Here is a 17674-nt window from a genome sequence, read left to right as displayed (position 1 = left end):
AAATGCTCCATACCTATACATTAAATGCTCTGTGCTTATCTAGGGATGCACCAACTCGCATATATCCCATTGGGTATTGCTTCCTTTCGACTTGTCTGGAGTTCAAAAGGAGATATGTCACATCTGAAGCCCACTCTGGTAAGAATCACTGACAGATTTGAAAAAAGATGTATCAAGTCTTTAGCTTCTCTTGCAAGTTTGGTGCATCCCGAATCCTAACCCCTTGTCCAAATTGGAAGAATCCAGTGGTTGAAGTCCGTCTTCTCCAAATGACATCCTATTTTCCTATAAGAGTAATCCTTTACCCCATGATCTGATAAGCCAAGTAAGCAATAGCATTTACTTCTACAATGAGCCAAGAGTATTCATATTCTTCGAGCATTTACTCATCTCTACGAAGATTTGTGTTATCCAGAATCTGACTTTACCATTAGAGATGGCTTCCCATCTACAGAGACAATCCACTCTCACTATATTTTTTATTTACAAATCCCTAATTTCGTAGCATTTTCATATCAAACTGGAAGCAAATTTTGGAGCAACAAAAACCCTTTCTCCATTAAATCAGTAGCTGATGATATTAAGCACCTCAAATCTTATTTTGATGTTTGTAGAGTTTTCTATGTTTCAAGGTTGATTAAAAGAAAGTCTAAGCATATACCTTGACAAGGAGGGTTCAGTCTGTCCTTCTTCTGCCCATCACCATTCTTTATTTTAGAGTAAGACTGTAAGAGTTCTACCAAAAAAAATAAAAAATTAAATTAAATTTTAATAACTAACAAAATAATATTTCAAATGGTTTTGAAATCTGCACGTGTCTAAAACACACGGCACATTCTAGTAGGAGCGGCATTGTGCTATTTTCTTATTGGAATATGGAGTTGATTTGAGATGGCCACACCATAACCAGGTGAAATGATGGTAAAGAGCACCACTTGAGGTTCAAAATGCAGGTAGTGGTTCATTTCCTTTTCTCTTTTTTTTTTTTTTTTTTGTGTCTAAGAACTAAAATGTATGACATTAAGTAAAAAAAGTGTAAGCGAAAACTGGACGACAATAAGGTGACATCAACCATAAATAAAAGTGAGACATTTTATCATGAGCGAGAAAGTGGCTTGTTTCTGTACTACCTACTTATTTACCCAACAACAAAAGGGGAAAAAAAGGTGAAGAGAAGCCGGTTCGCACCACTAAGTTCTAAATACAAGCAGTAGGACCCATCTTTCTCTCTTTTTTTCTTTCTGTGTATAATCGCTTTCTTTTTCTCTCATGCAATATGTGAGAATGAGATACACCCAATATGAAATATAGAGAGAATTACCTAATCTTTAGTGTGTGAGTTACCTAGAGTAAGAGTCATTAAGGACGACATTTAAGTATGATAATATGTTATATGCCTAAAAAGGTCCATTCTGAGGTATAAGCGTTGGTATCTAATATATAATAGATTAAAGGACTTGATTCAACTTTTTTTGAAATTTTTGATAAATTGGTCAAATACCTAAAAACAGGTGGCTAATCAATAATATCCATATACAGTTTTGCGAAGAAAGCATAAAAACCAAAGAACTAGTTAGATGTCTCTTGACCAAGTATAGATGTAAAAATGAAAACTATTAATAAATTAAAGTAACAAAACAACCTCTCATCAAAAATTGATGAGATGATAAGATCCAAAAAACAATGACATGGTTAAGTTTCAACCCCATTTAAGTAGTGGTGAGTTGATGACTCTTCTCACCTTTGTGGTTTCAATCATGGTGCACTTCCTATCCTTATCATTGTTTGAGTTTACCAATTATATGATACCATTATAGATTACTAGTATAGAACACAATTATACGATTGTCATGTCATCAATGTAATATCATATGATATCGACATTGATTATGATACCAATAATAGTGCCCACACTGATATCCATACTCAGCCTTTACAAGCGACCTTGCTTACAATCAAGTTATTCACTTTGGGCGGTGGGATCGGAATTTCGGTCAAAATTTCAGATCCTACGGCCGAAATTTCGACTGATGATCCTGCGCATTTAATGTGTAGAATCCAAGCTTTTTCGCTTTACAAGAGTCTCATTTGCAAAGAGGATAAGTGCTAAAATGTCTGTTCGGCAAAGGTAGAAAGATTCCTTTTAGAGGATCCTTTGGTTAAAATGTGTGGGTACACCTTTGAGCATTAAGAAGATAGATTAGAAGTGGACATTCTTTCTAAATACAAGAGAAATATAAGAGCGGAGTCAGGATTCAATATTAGGGTGACTACAATGACTTTTCTATCCGTCAAGGTGAAGCTATTCCAGGGCCAATGGGCTGTGGTCTCCTCTTGATTTTTTGAAAATCCCCCGTCTTTTAAATCTTTTAAAACATAATGGGTAAAAAAATTATTGTGTTTTGTGTGATGTCAAATCCTAGTTCTACCCCTGTTAACCACTGTCTCTACTCTTTACCTTAAAAAAAATTCTCTAATAAGAAGCGCCGAGAGTTCATATTTCACATATGGAAAGAGGGCAGGAAAATGGAAAAAAAAAAAAAAAAAAAAAAAAAAAAAAGAAAAGAGTCCAAAGGAAAAAAAGAAATATTAAAAATAAGGGGTGAGGGAAGGCCACGACCCCTCACCTTGGGGCCACTCCACATTTGCTTAAATATGTGGCAGAGGGGGAAAAACATCATCTGTTGTGTATAGTAGTGCACTTATATGTCAAATAAGTGGCTAAGAAAACTTAAAAATTAAAAAATTATTGAAGATTTTTTTTAAAATTCAAAATTGAACCTTTAATTACAATCTTCTATTTGGGATAAAAGTGCACTACTATGCATAGTAGAGGATTTTTTTCTTCCAGTAGAAGGACGTGGAAAAAATACATTGTTTATCTTTGCAGATAGAGAATCTCAACTTAGTCTAGATTGTTACATAACCAAAATAATGGATCTGATTGGGTTGATTTTATAGTATTGTTACACCTACTTTGGATAAGGCCAGCAAATCGGAATGAACCTTTTGGTACTGATTTAATTAGGGAAACGATAATGAATCGTTAAGTTCATTCCGGAAAGTGGCATTTCGAGGAGGCTACCCATTAGTTAAGTGCCACGTAAGTAATGTCACATTACCGAATAGAAGTTCAAATGATATCTCCAGGGATGTTACTTCTCGGGGAAGAACTAGATGCGTCAAAGCATTAAATGTGTCATTTAATGTACGGTTTCCAGTGTATTGCCCCTAAAGTTTCTTGAAGAAGATTTAGGCCTTGGCTTCTCCAACAAGCCAAGTTTCATATTCAATCTAGACTCTTCAACGAGCATATGTCAATCTAAGGAAGCAGAAAAATCTTTTCTACAATGAAATCATGGATTATCAATATAAAAGTAGCGGATGAAAGATAGAATGCAAATTAGGTGAGAAAACTATAATATTTACTCTCCTGTGATCACTCTTAACATTGAATGTCCTTAAATTAGGTGAGAAAATAACATTTACTTTCCTGCAATCACTCTTAACATTGAATGTCCTTTGAGTCCTAAATTACTCACTACGAAGTTTTGTGTTATTCAGAAATCGACTAAATCGTCGGAAGTGATTTCCTGTCCATAAAGGTCAGAGGTGGTTCACTCTCACACTTTATTTTTTGTGCAAACATCTGGTTTAAGATCAATTAAGATTATCTTTGAACCACCTGAGAACCAATGCAGCTTCAGAAGCAATAAGTATGTATATGCCACGTGTTGTAATGTATTACGGTTTGTGTACCTGTACGTCGATATGATTTTATCATACGTACGTAAAGACTTGGTCACTTGGTAGGGTTTTTGTCGGTTTCACCGGCGGGTCGGGTTTTTATTTATTTATTTTATTGTAAAACGGCGGGTTGATTCACGTGTTAGGATATTCCTCTTTTGAATTTCATACATAAGTTAACTACGTGTCAAACGACGATTAGTTATTCTGAAACATCACGTGTATTGCGATCTATTCAATTCTCAGCCGTTGGATTTTGTTCATCTCTCGATACGATCTCCGTTGTTTTTTGACAGGTCGATAGCACGGTATTCTCGCGCTTTTTTTAAATTGCAACTGGTCATAACAAATACCAACACGTGGGTCCCACGCTAAATCTCCCACCCTCTCCTTAAAGAAGAACACGTGATAAGAGATATTCAAAGATGATAAGGATTCAGATCCGACGGATGATATTTCCTTTTCATCGGGATTCGGAAAGAGAGCGCTGGGGGCCCACCAAAACCTGCAAGCTGTCTCCCGCTTCAGGAGGAGGAGGGGCAGATCTCATTCCCCCCATGGGGCCCACCTCAACAACGATAAAGTTTCGGTTACTGTGTCCGACTGACACCTGTCATATGCCCCTTACCGTACGCACGCGTTTAACTGAGAAGAATTTCCCCCCATGACTTCATGGCATCACAATTCACAACGCGTATTCTGCGGAGGAGGGGGAAGTAAGCGTGCCAGCCGTCCGTTTCTCATCACACGTCTTTCCAGTCCCCACCGAACTTCTCACCACCGAACTTCTCAGAATGCCTTGCGAGCGAGACTCAAAAGTCCAACTTGGAGGGTGTGGATGGTGGTCCCTACTTCTTTTACCCTACACGTACGAACACCCTACAGTCCACATAGGATACACAAAGGTGCCTCCCACTTGGTAGTGCCAGTTGTGCATGGTGTTGCATAACAACACTTAAATCCTATTAAATCTCACTTGCATAAATTACAAAAGAATAATTATATTTGAATCAAGAAAAAATCAATTCTTTTTATAAAAATTTATCATTATTTTTCCATAAAAAAAGTTTTAACCATATAGATAATAGATAAAAAAATTTATTCTGTTCTATATAAAATATCGGTACTTTGCCTCTTCCGAATTCCGATATCACATCCGAATCGGCACGCACTCTAAGTGGGATTCACATGCGCACGTCGGATAAGTATCTTTTTTATATAGGACTAAGGAGGGATTTGATGATAAAATATGTGAGTTTGGGGGTCTGCCGACTCGAGCGGTAGACCCGGTGGCGACTCAGGAAAGCTGAGTGGAGAAGTGGACCCTGCCGGCAAATGGGCGCTTTGTTGACTCAGTCCCGCCAATAGAGGTTATCATAGCGCGTGGACTTTTGCGTACGAATGTAACGAAGGAACACCATTTGTCCCCTCGTTGACATTTGTAAAAAGTCAATGAAAAAGCAAAAGCGGTTTCGAGAGCTTGCTTTCTCTCTCTCTTTGTGTCCTCTCCCAACCATTTATAAATTATAAAACCATAGCTTGCTTTTCTTCTCATCGTTCTAAAGCTCTTTACCCTGTAAAGTCAGCGCTGTCCTTTACTTCTCTCTCTCTCTCTCTACCATGCTCAAACGGGAGCAGCAGCGAGCAGGGCAAGAGTAGGGACAAGAAGAGAGCTTTTGGGAGCAATCATCGCTGGAACTGAAATTACCTCTGCAAGTTTCAAGGCACACAAGAGCTCTGCAAATTTCTGGACATGGGAGACGACTGGGATCTCTACGCCGTGGTGAGAGGTTGCTGCACTTCCACCTCCACCACCAGTGCCGCCTCCATCTCCATGGAAGACCCTTCTTACTCAACTCCTCCTCCTCCTCCTCCTCTGGGTCTCTACCAACATGATCAGAATCTACTCTGTTTTCCCAATCTTGACAACAGAACAGAGGAATTAGAGGCACTTTACAAGCCTTTCTTCCCCAAATTCGAACCCGTGTCTTCCCATCTCACCGGCCGTGGAGGATTCAAAGACCAAGAGCACCACCAACAACAAAAACAACAACAGACGAAACCACTGCAACACCAGAAGCAATCTCTACAGGCTCTAACAGTGCCTGCCTCTGCTTCTTCTGCCGCTGCTGTGGCTACAACCGCAAGTCATTCTCAGACCCCTCGATCAAAAAGAAGGTTCGCTCTTGTCTCTTTCGATGTTTGTTATTCCTTATCAGATCCTTCTGAGATAAAGAGAAAGATTCTTAAATTTTACCAGATGCCCATTTTCTAAAACTTCTTTCCCCTGTTTTTATTTCTTTTTACAGGAAGAATCAACTGAAGAAGGTGGTTCGTCAGGTACCGGCAGAAGGCGTCTCTCCAGATGTTTGGGCTTGGCGTAAATATGGCCAGAAACCCATCAAAGGATCACCTTATCCTAGGTAGAAGAACAGATCTTTTCTGTGCATCTTTCTTCTTTTGGGTTAAATCTTTAATGTTCAACCTCTGCAACTTGCTCTGTTTTTTCAGTATATTTTTCTAATTAGATCAATGTTTTCTGTTTTTTTTTTTTTTTTTTTGTTGTTGTTTCATCCATAGGGGTTACTACAGATGTAGCAGCTCAAAGGGGTGCTTAGCAAGGAAACAAGTAGAGCGGAGCCGCTCAGATCCAGGAATAATGATCATCACCTACACCAACGAGCACAACCACCCAGTTCCTACCCATCGGAACTCTCTCGCCGGAAGTACTCGCCATAAGTTCCCAACCCCTCAAAGATCCACCGGCGATGAAGCTGGAACACCCACCAGCAAACCCTCTTGTTCTTCACCAGCATCAGTAACCACAGTCCTTTCTCCAACAACCCCTTTAACTGCCACCATGGAAGATGAACTTCTGCTACAATCCAAGCAAGAGAGCAGAGGAGGAGAAGACGAGGAAGAAGAAGAAATGATTGAGGAAAACGAAGAGGATAGCGATCTATTTATCCCTGATATCGTTATGGATGATGATTTTTTTGTGGGTCTTGATGAACTGACCGGAACAACCAGTGGGGACACCTTGGATGATTGCTTTCCTGATCACCTCTCTCCAACTTTTCCACCTTCTTGGCTCCCTCAAAACACCGCCACCGCCGCTGGTGGCAGCTGAGACGCCGGAATGGTCGCTCACCGACATGGGTTCTTAGAAAAAACTGAAAACTTCGAGAGGATCTCTATTCTTGTCCTTGGCAACACAGAATCCCAGACATGTTTTATTAAAAACACACACCATTACCAAGAGCCAAGGCTCGAGAAGCAAAGTACAGAGTGCATAGAAGAGTGATCCAAACTTGCTTTGTTAAGATGAATTTTAGCAGTCTAGATTCACTGTAAAATGTAAAACCATACCAAGGTCAACGAAGATACTTCCATAGATCATTTTTCTTTGCTAATGTTTTGCTCTTCGTTGTTTGTCTTACCCTATTCATTAATTGTTGAGATTAAAATAAAAATTTCAGCTTTCGAGTTGAGGTTTTCATGTGTGTGCGTGACAGTTGTCTATTTCTTTCTCGAAATCTCAGCCACTTTGTTACCCTTTCTGAAATTTTGTTTGTTTTGTTTTTTTTTTTTTAACTGAAAGAAAACCTTTAGTTGTAAAACATAGAAGGAGCTTATGCCGGGAGTATTATTATTATTATTATTTTGTAGTAATTCAAATTCATTCATCCAAACAAGCACAAACTTCTGAGTTATAAAGCTTGAATAACCAAGAAGTGGACCTTGGCCAATGAATTCTGCTCGGCACAGAGACAGCCGTCCTAGCCAGGGGGTATTATGGACTCTAGGTCAGGATATATATCTCATTTCTCATTAGACCTCTTAATCATATAATAAAAGAGTGGAGTTCACTTTTGAATGTTGATGCGAGATCTAGTATGAGTCGTCTCTTCAATATATAGTAGAGAGATGTTAGGAAAGCATAGACCTCTATTCGATTGGATAGATGTAGTAAGGTATAAACATGAGTCGCCCTTTCAATATATAGTAGAGAGATGTCAGGAAAGCATAGACCTCTATTTGATAAGATAGATGACTCACTATTATTTATATCGTTCGAGAGAATTGAATCCATGACACCTTCCTGATATTTACGATCTTTACACGCCAACACTTGTACACATCATCTATACTGTTAACGATTACGTGTACCGAACATGTTTTATGGTAAAGTTGTCAAAGCTTCTTACCAAAAAAAAAAAAATGATTACCTAAGCCGTTGCAGATAGGTACATATAGACTTTATGAAAAATATGAATTAAAATTATCAAATTTCGAGTAGTTTCATTGGCAAAAGATCAATGCATTGTAGTATGTGGTCAAGAATTTGAATCCTTTTGCAGTTAAGGGCAAAACATTGCTTTATATTTAAGTTATCTAACAGCTACCCCCATTAAGACGTAAACTGAAAAACGAATTCAACTAGCATGTCTTTCTCTTCTTCATAAAAAAAAATGGAGTTTTCCTCGAACATAAGAACCATTCTATCCTACTTTATTGATAAGTTATTAAATATTTTTAAAAACTGAGATGTCCAACTAGTTTATGCACATCTTGACTAATCCTTAGTAGAACTTATATAGTCAAACTTAAAATGAATCACTACTTTTTTATAAACATTAAAAGAACCTGCTTTTTATATTTTATATGTATCACTCTTATCAATCCAATTGAATATATAAAATATTGACTTAGTCGGTGTTAATTTATAGATGTTGGAAATGCCAAGCCCTTTTCTTGGGGAGGATTCTAATGTAGTATAAGCTCAGTTGTTGACTTATAAATTATAATTTTGAGGTATTTGGACTCCAGGGTTTATGTTTATCTCATACAAATATAGTAATCAAACCCAATACAGTGGATGTAGATTTTAGATGTCTGAGTTAATTCATATGATATGATCACTCCTTACTTTTTCCTAGATGAAATAATGATTTAGGGCAGTTTGATGATTGCTAAAAGCTTAACATGATAATGTTTATAAGGGGAAAAACTTTCTTACATCGATAAATATACGCATGAATCTTTCTTGTGTGTTTTTTTTTATTCTTACCATATGGGATCCACATTGACACTATATTTCAATTCTTCATGTAGATTCATCGTGTTTGACAAGTGATTCTTATGCTGAGATTGGCCTGATTTAAGAGATTAAATCTACAGTGATCTCATGAGAAGCCTTCTTCAATTTAATAATTACAAATGTCAGTGTTAGGTAGTCATGGTCAAGAGCAATTCTATTTATACCTACAATGCATATGGAAAGAGTCCAACAACTTCATTGTGATTCCTCCTCTCCTTTCTAGGTTGACTTTTATTTCCTTTCTACACGTTGGTTCTACCTACCAGGCTCACTTTGTAGATCCTCTTGCTAAGATGTGAAATAAACATCTTAAGATTTTTTGAGTAATTCAAATAAGAAATAATTCCTACAACATCGTTGTCGGGTTGTCTTTCTTTTGTGTTAATATTTTGATCAATGGATCCCAACCTGACACTCTCTCTCTTATCGCATCAAATAACATTATTTATTGGTATCATATCCTATAAAAGCATCAGAAGAAGGTTCCCTTTCTGTCTTTCATATGAAATGACTTCATTCATCTTTTTTTATGTATGAAACCATTGGCACTTGATTGGGGGGTGGGGTGGTCCTCTATGGTGTTTGCTAAGAAATTCCTCTCCCTTATTTAAAGTGAAGAAGAATCCTAGAGAAAATCCAATTTCAGACCGTTAAGGGAAGGGAAAAAGTAAAACATCATTCCACATCATTGTGGTCCATGAGAGTTGCCATCTTATCATCTTATGATATGATATAGAAGAAGAGAAAAAGAAGATGGTAAGAAAACATAACATAATAGCAAAAATTTCAAAATGTCAATAAAGTAGGAGAGGTTGACAAAACTTAAATGGCAATTGGAAAGAGAGAAAAGGGAAAAGGGAAAGGTTGGAATTTTGGCTCCTTGCATCCAATTCCAACACCCCACGCAATGAATCTTTGATGAGTTCTGTCTAGTTAAAATAACACTGTGCTTTTTTTCACAGAATATCATCTGATGATCAATGGAGAATTACAGACAACAAATCAACAACACTGCTCAAAGGAATATCTTGTGGGGCAAAATATTCATGAGAAGGTAATTAATTGGATGAGATGATAACATCAGATGAAAGAGTTGGTTGGTTCAATTATTATATTTTCAAGATTGTTTTTTTTTTATTTTATAGTACATATAATTTAAATATATGACATGATTTTGTTCTTGGCCCCAAAGAGATTTAAACTCGAAACCTTACCGTCCGAATCATTGATTGTCTTTTCTTTTCTCTTTTTAGTAACATCTGATTCCGTGAAGTCCATTACAAAGTCGGGATCATCTATTTGGCTGATTGTAGAATTTTAAATGGTCAATCTTTTTCGCTTGTGAAATACTTGTGGCATATAAACACTTTTAAAAAATGAGTTTGTATTTGCTACTACGCGAGTATCTCGAGCATAGTTCCTAGATCATGGCACAGGATCCAACAGTTGCGATTACTAGGCAAGGAGATTTTTTGCTTCTTATTTATTTGTGAAAGACACAAAAGTCACAACCATTGAGTCTCAAAAATGTCACATATCGTACAATCTGAGAACAGCACGTGTATCTCCGGCAAATAAAAGTTTCTCATAAGTTGCATGGATTAAGAAAAAATGTTGCATGTCTTGGAAGGTCTTTATTCCTTTTATAGCAAAGATGTCTTGTGATTAGTTTGTTGATTATCCCAACATCTGGTCGTTAAACCTTTTTTTTTCCCTTTTTTTTTCCCTTTTTTTTTTTTCTTTTTTTTCTTTTTTATTTTTTTTTTTTTTTTTAAAAAATCCCAAAATAATTTTAATTTGAAATTTCTGTTATTCTTCGGGGAGGTTTTTGGGGTTTAATGGGGGGTTAGTAAAGCGGTTAAAAGTCAAACTCCCATGGGGAGCGGTCCCCAAAAAAAAGTTTCACAATCTGGATTAAAAAGTGTATGATGTCTGGAAGGTCTTTATTCCTTTTATAGCAAAGATGTCTTGTGATTAGTTTGTTGATTATCCCAGCATCATGAGTCATGTTAAATAGAAACTCTATAGAAACATTTTAATAACTTTTAAAATATAATATATTTAACATAAACTTTACTGAAGAAAGAAAAAAAAAAGTCCCAAAAAGCTATGATTTTATTTGGTTGCAAGAGAATAACAGGGAAGGGAAATGAAGATTTCCAGCCTAAAAATGGAAGTTTTTGTAATCATTATCCAATTTGATTACATCTAGTTTTATATTTAATAACATTAATACTTTATACATGTGATTAAAGAATTTTCAGATGCAAAGCAACAAATATTTTACAACCATTTGAAGTTATGATAACCATGGAAGATAATAATTATATTAGTTTCTTCATAAAAGAAGTAATTATACAAGTTTGTTTTCTATGATCTGAAAATTTCACTTATCTTTCCTTCACTTCTCCTTGCAAGTAAAGATAAATCAGAGAGTTTTCTATACATGAGTCGTGTATGGAAGCAAAATTTTTTTATCCATATGTCATCAGTTAATATAAAACATTAGTATTAATAAATAAAAAATTTCAAAAAAAATCTATATATGTCATGTTGTGCGCAAGAGAAATTTGACTTTATATTATAAAATTAGGTACAAGCAATTATCAATCCATAAGAAAAGATTTATATTTATATTATTGAGAAAAATATTATTTTGGCCGGCTAGGAAGAGTACAATAGCATTGTCTCTTTGAATATATATATTTCTTCACATAGAATGAGCGCTCTGCTGCCTACGTATAAAACAGTTTTGTCGGTCTTCATTTGGCATTTCTTTTGTCAATTACTTAGAGAACATCATTTCATAATATAAAATCAGATAAAACACCTTGCATAATCACCATAAATGGTAAATGGTTATTCTCTCTTTGCAAATACTCTCTATTCTTTAAATCTCCCTCAAAAAAAAAAAAAACCTTGAATAGTAATGACTTTGATATTTTCTTTTCATTTAGCCACCCTTTACAATCGAAGGAGATGGAGAATAAAAAAAATGAGAATCAATACACTAATGTGTCTATTTCCACGTCAAAATTACATACTTTCGTAATCCACATCTTTATGTCAATTTTTACATTTAGAGGTAATGAAGAAAAAAGACAAGTGCATCTTCTCCAGCCACTATAATAATATTAAGTAAATAAAAACTCTATAGCATGAAGATGTTAACATACTTTTTTAAAGTGAAAAGAATAACGGTGAAAAGATAAGGTTAAATAAACAATAATTAAAAAAAAAAACTATTAACATACTTTTCTCATGTGAAAAGAATAATGAATAATGGTGGATTAACTTCGAATTCCATGTATGGCGGTCACCGGCATGACAACACCTTAGTGATAGGGTCTCCGACTCTAGACCACTAGCTTTGCTTTATCACTTTTGTTTACCACCGGGAACTCATCCAAGTCCTCTTGGTCTTTTGCAACTACCTAGAAGTGTCTCCCAGCAGATCAACGCTCATGGATACAATGCCTCTTTTCCTCTCTTTAAAAGCTCACTTCTGACTGCCGATGCTATCTACACACGATTGATTGGGAAAGTTGGAGTGGAATTATGTTTGTCATCGGAGTGTTATGTACCTTGGTTTTCCTACTATGGTTTGTGGAGTCTCAATCAAGTGTAGAGTGAGGTAGAAAACCACTCCACAACAATAGTGGAAAAGTAGATAAAAAAGAAAAGATTACAATCGGTTCCCAAAATAAAATGAGAACAAACAACTAAGGTCTCAATGAACAAACAACTAAGGTCTTGTGATGTTTCTTTTAATGAAATTCATATGTTTTATCTTGGCACGAGTCAAATTCAGGGGGAGAATATGGATCATTATAATGAATTTGTTGTGCAGAAATTTGCTCTCCTACCCCATTACCAAGTATGTCAGATAACTCTGATACCATGTTCACAATGAATACAAGATTTTAACGTGGTTCGATCTTCAATGTGAAGTCTACGACCACAGTGAAATCCCCAATTAACTATATTCTCGGGAGCGCTTTCATTATCTTTAAATAGAGATGGTAGTATACATGATGTGATATTTTACAATGAGTGGAGTTCTACAAGGAATGGGAACTTTACAATGTTTAGGACTATTAGTCTTTATGTTATACTGAAAGACTAATATCCAATAACACTCCCCCTCAAGTTGGATCAAAGATAACATCTGAGGTCAACTTGGACAATAGTTTTTGAATCAATACACTAATGTGTCTATTTCCACGTCAAAATGACATACTTTTGTAATACACATTTTTGTGTCAATTTTTACATTTAGAGGTAACTAGGAAAAAAAGATAAGTGCATCTTCTCCAGCCACTACAATAATAATAAGTAAATAAAACTCTATAGCATGAAGATATTAACATACTTTTTTAAAGTGAAAAGAATAACGGTGAAAAAATGAGGTCTAAATAAACAATAATTAAAAAAAAAAAAAAAAAAAAAAAAAAAAACTATTAACAAACTTTTCTCATGTGAAAAGAATATGGTTCGTGGAGTCTCATAGGATGGCTTCCTCCCACCTTCCTTTGGGCTCTATTACCATGAACCCCTCTGCTATTTCCCCCTCTTCAAAGTTTGTCCTGAAGCTCTGGCTCCCTGATAGACAACCATCCACCATCGCCTTTACTCCAGGGAAGCTAGCTGACATTTATATGGTTTTCGTTATGCTATCATCGGTCGGGTGCCAGATATCATTGTTGTTAATAACTATAAACTTCAGCTCTTGGCAAATAAAGCTTGGCAATTCGAAGCCATCATCGTAGTAGAAATCTATTATTTGACTGAAGGAGCCCCAGACATGTTTATTCTTAGATTTAACTCGACAAGAGTTGCACACTGTATCACTTTCTCTCAACCATGGCAATACAAGGGGTCACATATCTATTCATGCAACCTTGGGATCTAGCTATACCAGCCGCCACTATTCCTTTTCATTTTGGTATTATGTGGATGCAAATTCTGAACACACATTGGCATTAATATGATTCTAAAATTTTGCACTCAGTGTCTTCCCAGATCGGACTCAGATGTAATATATGAGTCCTAAGCTAACATAGTCTTTAAAAAGATGAAGGTGGATGAGCAGATTACTTCTGTTTTCTTAACTAAGGCTGAGATGGCTGGCCGGATTTAGCCATCACAGGTGCCGTGATCCAATTCAGCCTTAATTGTCGAGGGCTTGGTCATCCCTCGACTCAAATGGAGCTTCAAGGTTTTATTCGTAAATTTCGACCATCCTTGTTATTTTGTGTCAAGTTAAGTTGTCCAAGGTCTAGCCTCAACTTTTGTGTAAAAAATGAGGGCTTTTCTAGTTTTTTGTCCTCCCCTCCCCGAGGTCGAGTAGGTGGTTGCTCTTATTTTAGGACTCCTCGGTTTCAGTGGATGTAGTGTGGTAGTCCAACTGGTGTATGCTTGTGATGGTGACTAGCTCATCTATGCAATGGCATCAATCTTTTGTTTACTTGCACTCCTCTCCATCACAGCAGCGGCAATAGTGGGAAACTTTACATCAATTAGGATCTTTTGTAAACATGCCATGGCTTCTCAATGGCGATTGGAACTGTTATTCTTTAGTAACTGATAGACAAGGGGGCATCCCCCGCTTTCGTGGAAGGATGTTGAACCCTTGTCTACCTTCATCTCTTCTTACAATCTCCATAAAAGTTCCTACACATGGTATGAAATCTACGTGGTCCAACAAACAAACCAGATTGCATCGCGTCGAAGGGATATTGGACTAGTTTATTTTGAACGATGACTGGTTGGCTATGTACCCTAGGGGTGTCAATTTGTACCCCGAACCGTTGAAACTGAACCTGTCACATCCACCCAGTCGGTACCCTATCTGGAATACCCGAGTGTGTGATCTACAGTCCGGAAGATCAAGTTTAGGAACGATCATATCCACTTAGCACAATAATATAATCAAAAGCATGAACAAATCATTGTATTCAAGTAATTTAATAATAAAAGTCAAGAAGGATGTCACAAGGATCACAAAAGAACATCAGCGTGCAGAAAATGATACCATTCAAGTGTAGAGTGAGGCGAAAATCACTCCACAGTAGCAGAGAAAAGTAGATCAAAAAGAAAAGATTACAATCAGGTTCCCAAAATAAAAGGGGAACAAACAACTAAGGTCTCAACGAAACTATAAAAGATCAAAAAGAGGATGAGATGATGTCCCATCGCTGGCACACAAGTGCTAAAGCCGAACTACTCCTGATAAGTATTAGTCTCGTACTGGTAATCTTCACCGGCGTAATCACCGTAGCCAGTACCTTGAGTACCATAAGAATCATCAACTTGGTCTTCATAGTATTGACCATCATAATCAACAGTTGTAGTACCTGTAGGAAAGTCTAACAAAAGATGTTGCAAAAATGAGTGAGTTCAAAAGAACTCAGCGAGGTAGTTCAATCCATAATAACACATGATAGAAAATCATACAGAATGCACAATGATATGAAACAAACAATGCAGATATGCTTCTAACTCTATATATGCTGGTCTCTATTGGCAAACATGTTTTAAGTCATAGCACCATACTCCTCTGGGTAGGGTCTCAAATCACTCTCCCTCAGCCTTCTCGGCATCTTGGGTTCTCCAGTTGGCAATGGGTAATGAAACCTTCTCGGACAACCTTGGTTGGAGTTTAGGTCAACGCTCTCTCACGCCTCCGTTTGGTCTGCGCCCACAAATCCCCATTGCTACCACGGGCTTCCGATCAGGTCTGATATAATAGGGACATCATAGCCAAACACTTCTAGACATGTCCTATGCATGTCAACCAGTAATCAGGGAAAGCGCCAAGGGGCACCATAGGAAAATGTCCCATACCACCTCCACTAGTGTCCAAAGGCAAGAAGGCATTCCCCATTTCCAAATCACAACCTAGGCAATCACATTCCCAATTAGTCGTTCACAAGCACAACTGATAATATAAAACATAAGTAAGTGATCATTCATAATTGAAATAACAATTGCATTATAAGAACAAGTACTACTGATAGTTGAAGAACTACATCAACAATATAATTATAAGAAACTAAGCACAACAGTACTGATGATCATGTAATCAAATCTAAAGACAAACATATTAGGTTATTAGGGATCAACCATCCTTACCTTGAGTAATCAAAGAGTTCCGTAGAATAATGAGGAAGAGGTTCAAGACTAGCAATTAAACCCTAAACAAACATATAATAATAATTAGGGAATAAGACCTAGAAGATTAAAAGTCAAACGGAAGTAAACAATGTAGATTTGAGGCTACTGACTCTGTTGGCCGACTGAAATACGAGGCTGCAATTTGGTCATAACTTCTTCGTTTGAAGTCCGATTGCTCCGAAATTCGAAGGGGCGCTTCCTAGAACATATTAGGACTATCTAAGACAGTCGAAGCATCAAATCATGGTCGAAAGATATGATCTTGATTGAGCCATAACAATTTAGGATTTCATCATATATAGTCCCTGACTCTCATGGAGACTCTCATGGAAAGGCTAGGGAGAATAAAGATTCACCCTAGGGAATAAAGAATAAGAAATCACATCAAGAAAAGCTTTGGGGATGAACCAACAATTAATAAAGGATTAGGGTTTCCTAATTTGGTTACCTCTCATGAGGGTTACCAAAATCAACTCTCACAAAATAACCCAAGGTAGGTTCACAGAGGGTAAGGGAAACACAGAATTAGTATTTCAAAATCAAGAATGGCATTGGAGAGGATCCACCAAGTTAACATAAACAATAGTTTTAACCAAATTGGTTACCCTGGGTTATCCAAGGGTTTCCTCCCAAAATCTCCCTACTTTTGGTTTCTAATGGTCCAAGGAACATTACGGATCAACCCCTCAATCATTAGGACACAAGGGAAGGTCATGGTAATGGGAATGAGACCTTTCCCACAATCATAAACTTTGTAGGAAAAACAACACAAGGGAGTAATCAAGAATTCAGGTAAAATCAAGAAACAAGAACATCACCATATGGTTCAAGAATATAGAGTGAATGGGGGATTCACTCTATGGCTAGCAGAAACAAAGAAGAGGTCATTCTAGTAGTGTAATACCCTACTCATAATCAAAAGATCAGAAGTATATAAGAAAGAATGAATCAAAGAAGAAACGAATCGGTTACTAACCTTTTAAAAGAAGAATCGACGAAGAAACTCAAATGGATGCTTGAGGATCTTCCTTGGCTTTAGAGGAGAGGTTCTAGGGTTCTTCCCACATTCTCCAGAGGCTTAGAATTGATTGTGAGTGAAAAACACAAAGTTCCCCCCTAAATAGCATAAAAAGTCCAAAAATTACCAGGATTTCCAATTTTGACCTTAATGACCCTGTTGGTCGATTGGTGGTCGACTGGCCAGTCGACCTGTCACACCTGTCGAAGCAGCTCCTCAAACAAAACAAAGAGAGCAAGAAAACGGATGCGCTCGCAACGAACGGCTTTAGCGCGCAGCACTCGCTCCCTTGCTTGTTCCTAAATTGAGCTTTCGTGCGTTGCGCAAGTTGAACTGCGGTTACCCGCCCGACAACCCGTGGGAGTGAACCGTCACAGGATCCACGGTCTTACCATCAATAATAATAAATGTAAGTAATAAATAATCATGAGCAAGAATAAGTGCAATAATTAATAGAAAGTTTACAGAAGTCCAAATACTCCAATAAAATAATCAATGAAAGAATTAATGATCAAAAAGAATATGAGTTCAGCGGAAGCAAATCAAAATAATTCAAATAATCTTCTTTCCAGTTTCTTTCTCTAAAGCTGAGAACTTAGCAAGGTGAGGGGTTCTCCAATTCTTCTCCATAC

At 36.9% G+C, this 17674-nt stretch overlaps 1 protein-coding gene across 1 annotated transcript; it reads left to right on the top strand.

Annotated features, from left to right (window-relative positions):
• Positions 1 to 5454: 5454 nt before the first annotated feature.
• On the top strand, positions 5455 to 7370 carry LOC149029865 (WRKY transcription factor 22-like). Its single transcript, XM_089151766.1, has 3 exons — positions 5455 to 5925; positions 6057 to 6170; positions 6328 to 7370. Exons 1-3 carry the CDS (start codon positions 5501 to 5503, stop codon positions 6875 to 6877), a joined length of 1089 nt encoding a protein of 362 aa, XP_089007892.1. The 5' UTR covers positions 5455 to 5500; the 3' UTR covers positions 6878 to 7370.
• The last annotated feature ends 10304 nt before the right edge of the window (positions 7371 to 17674 follow it).

This window comes from Hakea prostrata, chromosome 1 (assembly GCF_041222555.1).
Source record: "Hakea prostrata isolate BN-2017 chromosome 1, UWA_Hpros_2, whole genome shotgun sequence".
NCBI lineage: Eukaryota > Viridiplantae > Streptophyta > Magnoliopsida > Proteales > Proteaceae > Hakea > Hakea prostrata.
This window is presented reverse-complemented; position numbering and strand designations above follow the sequence as displayed.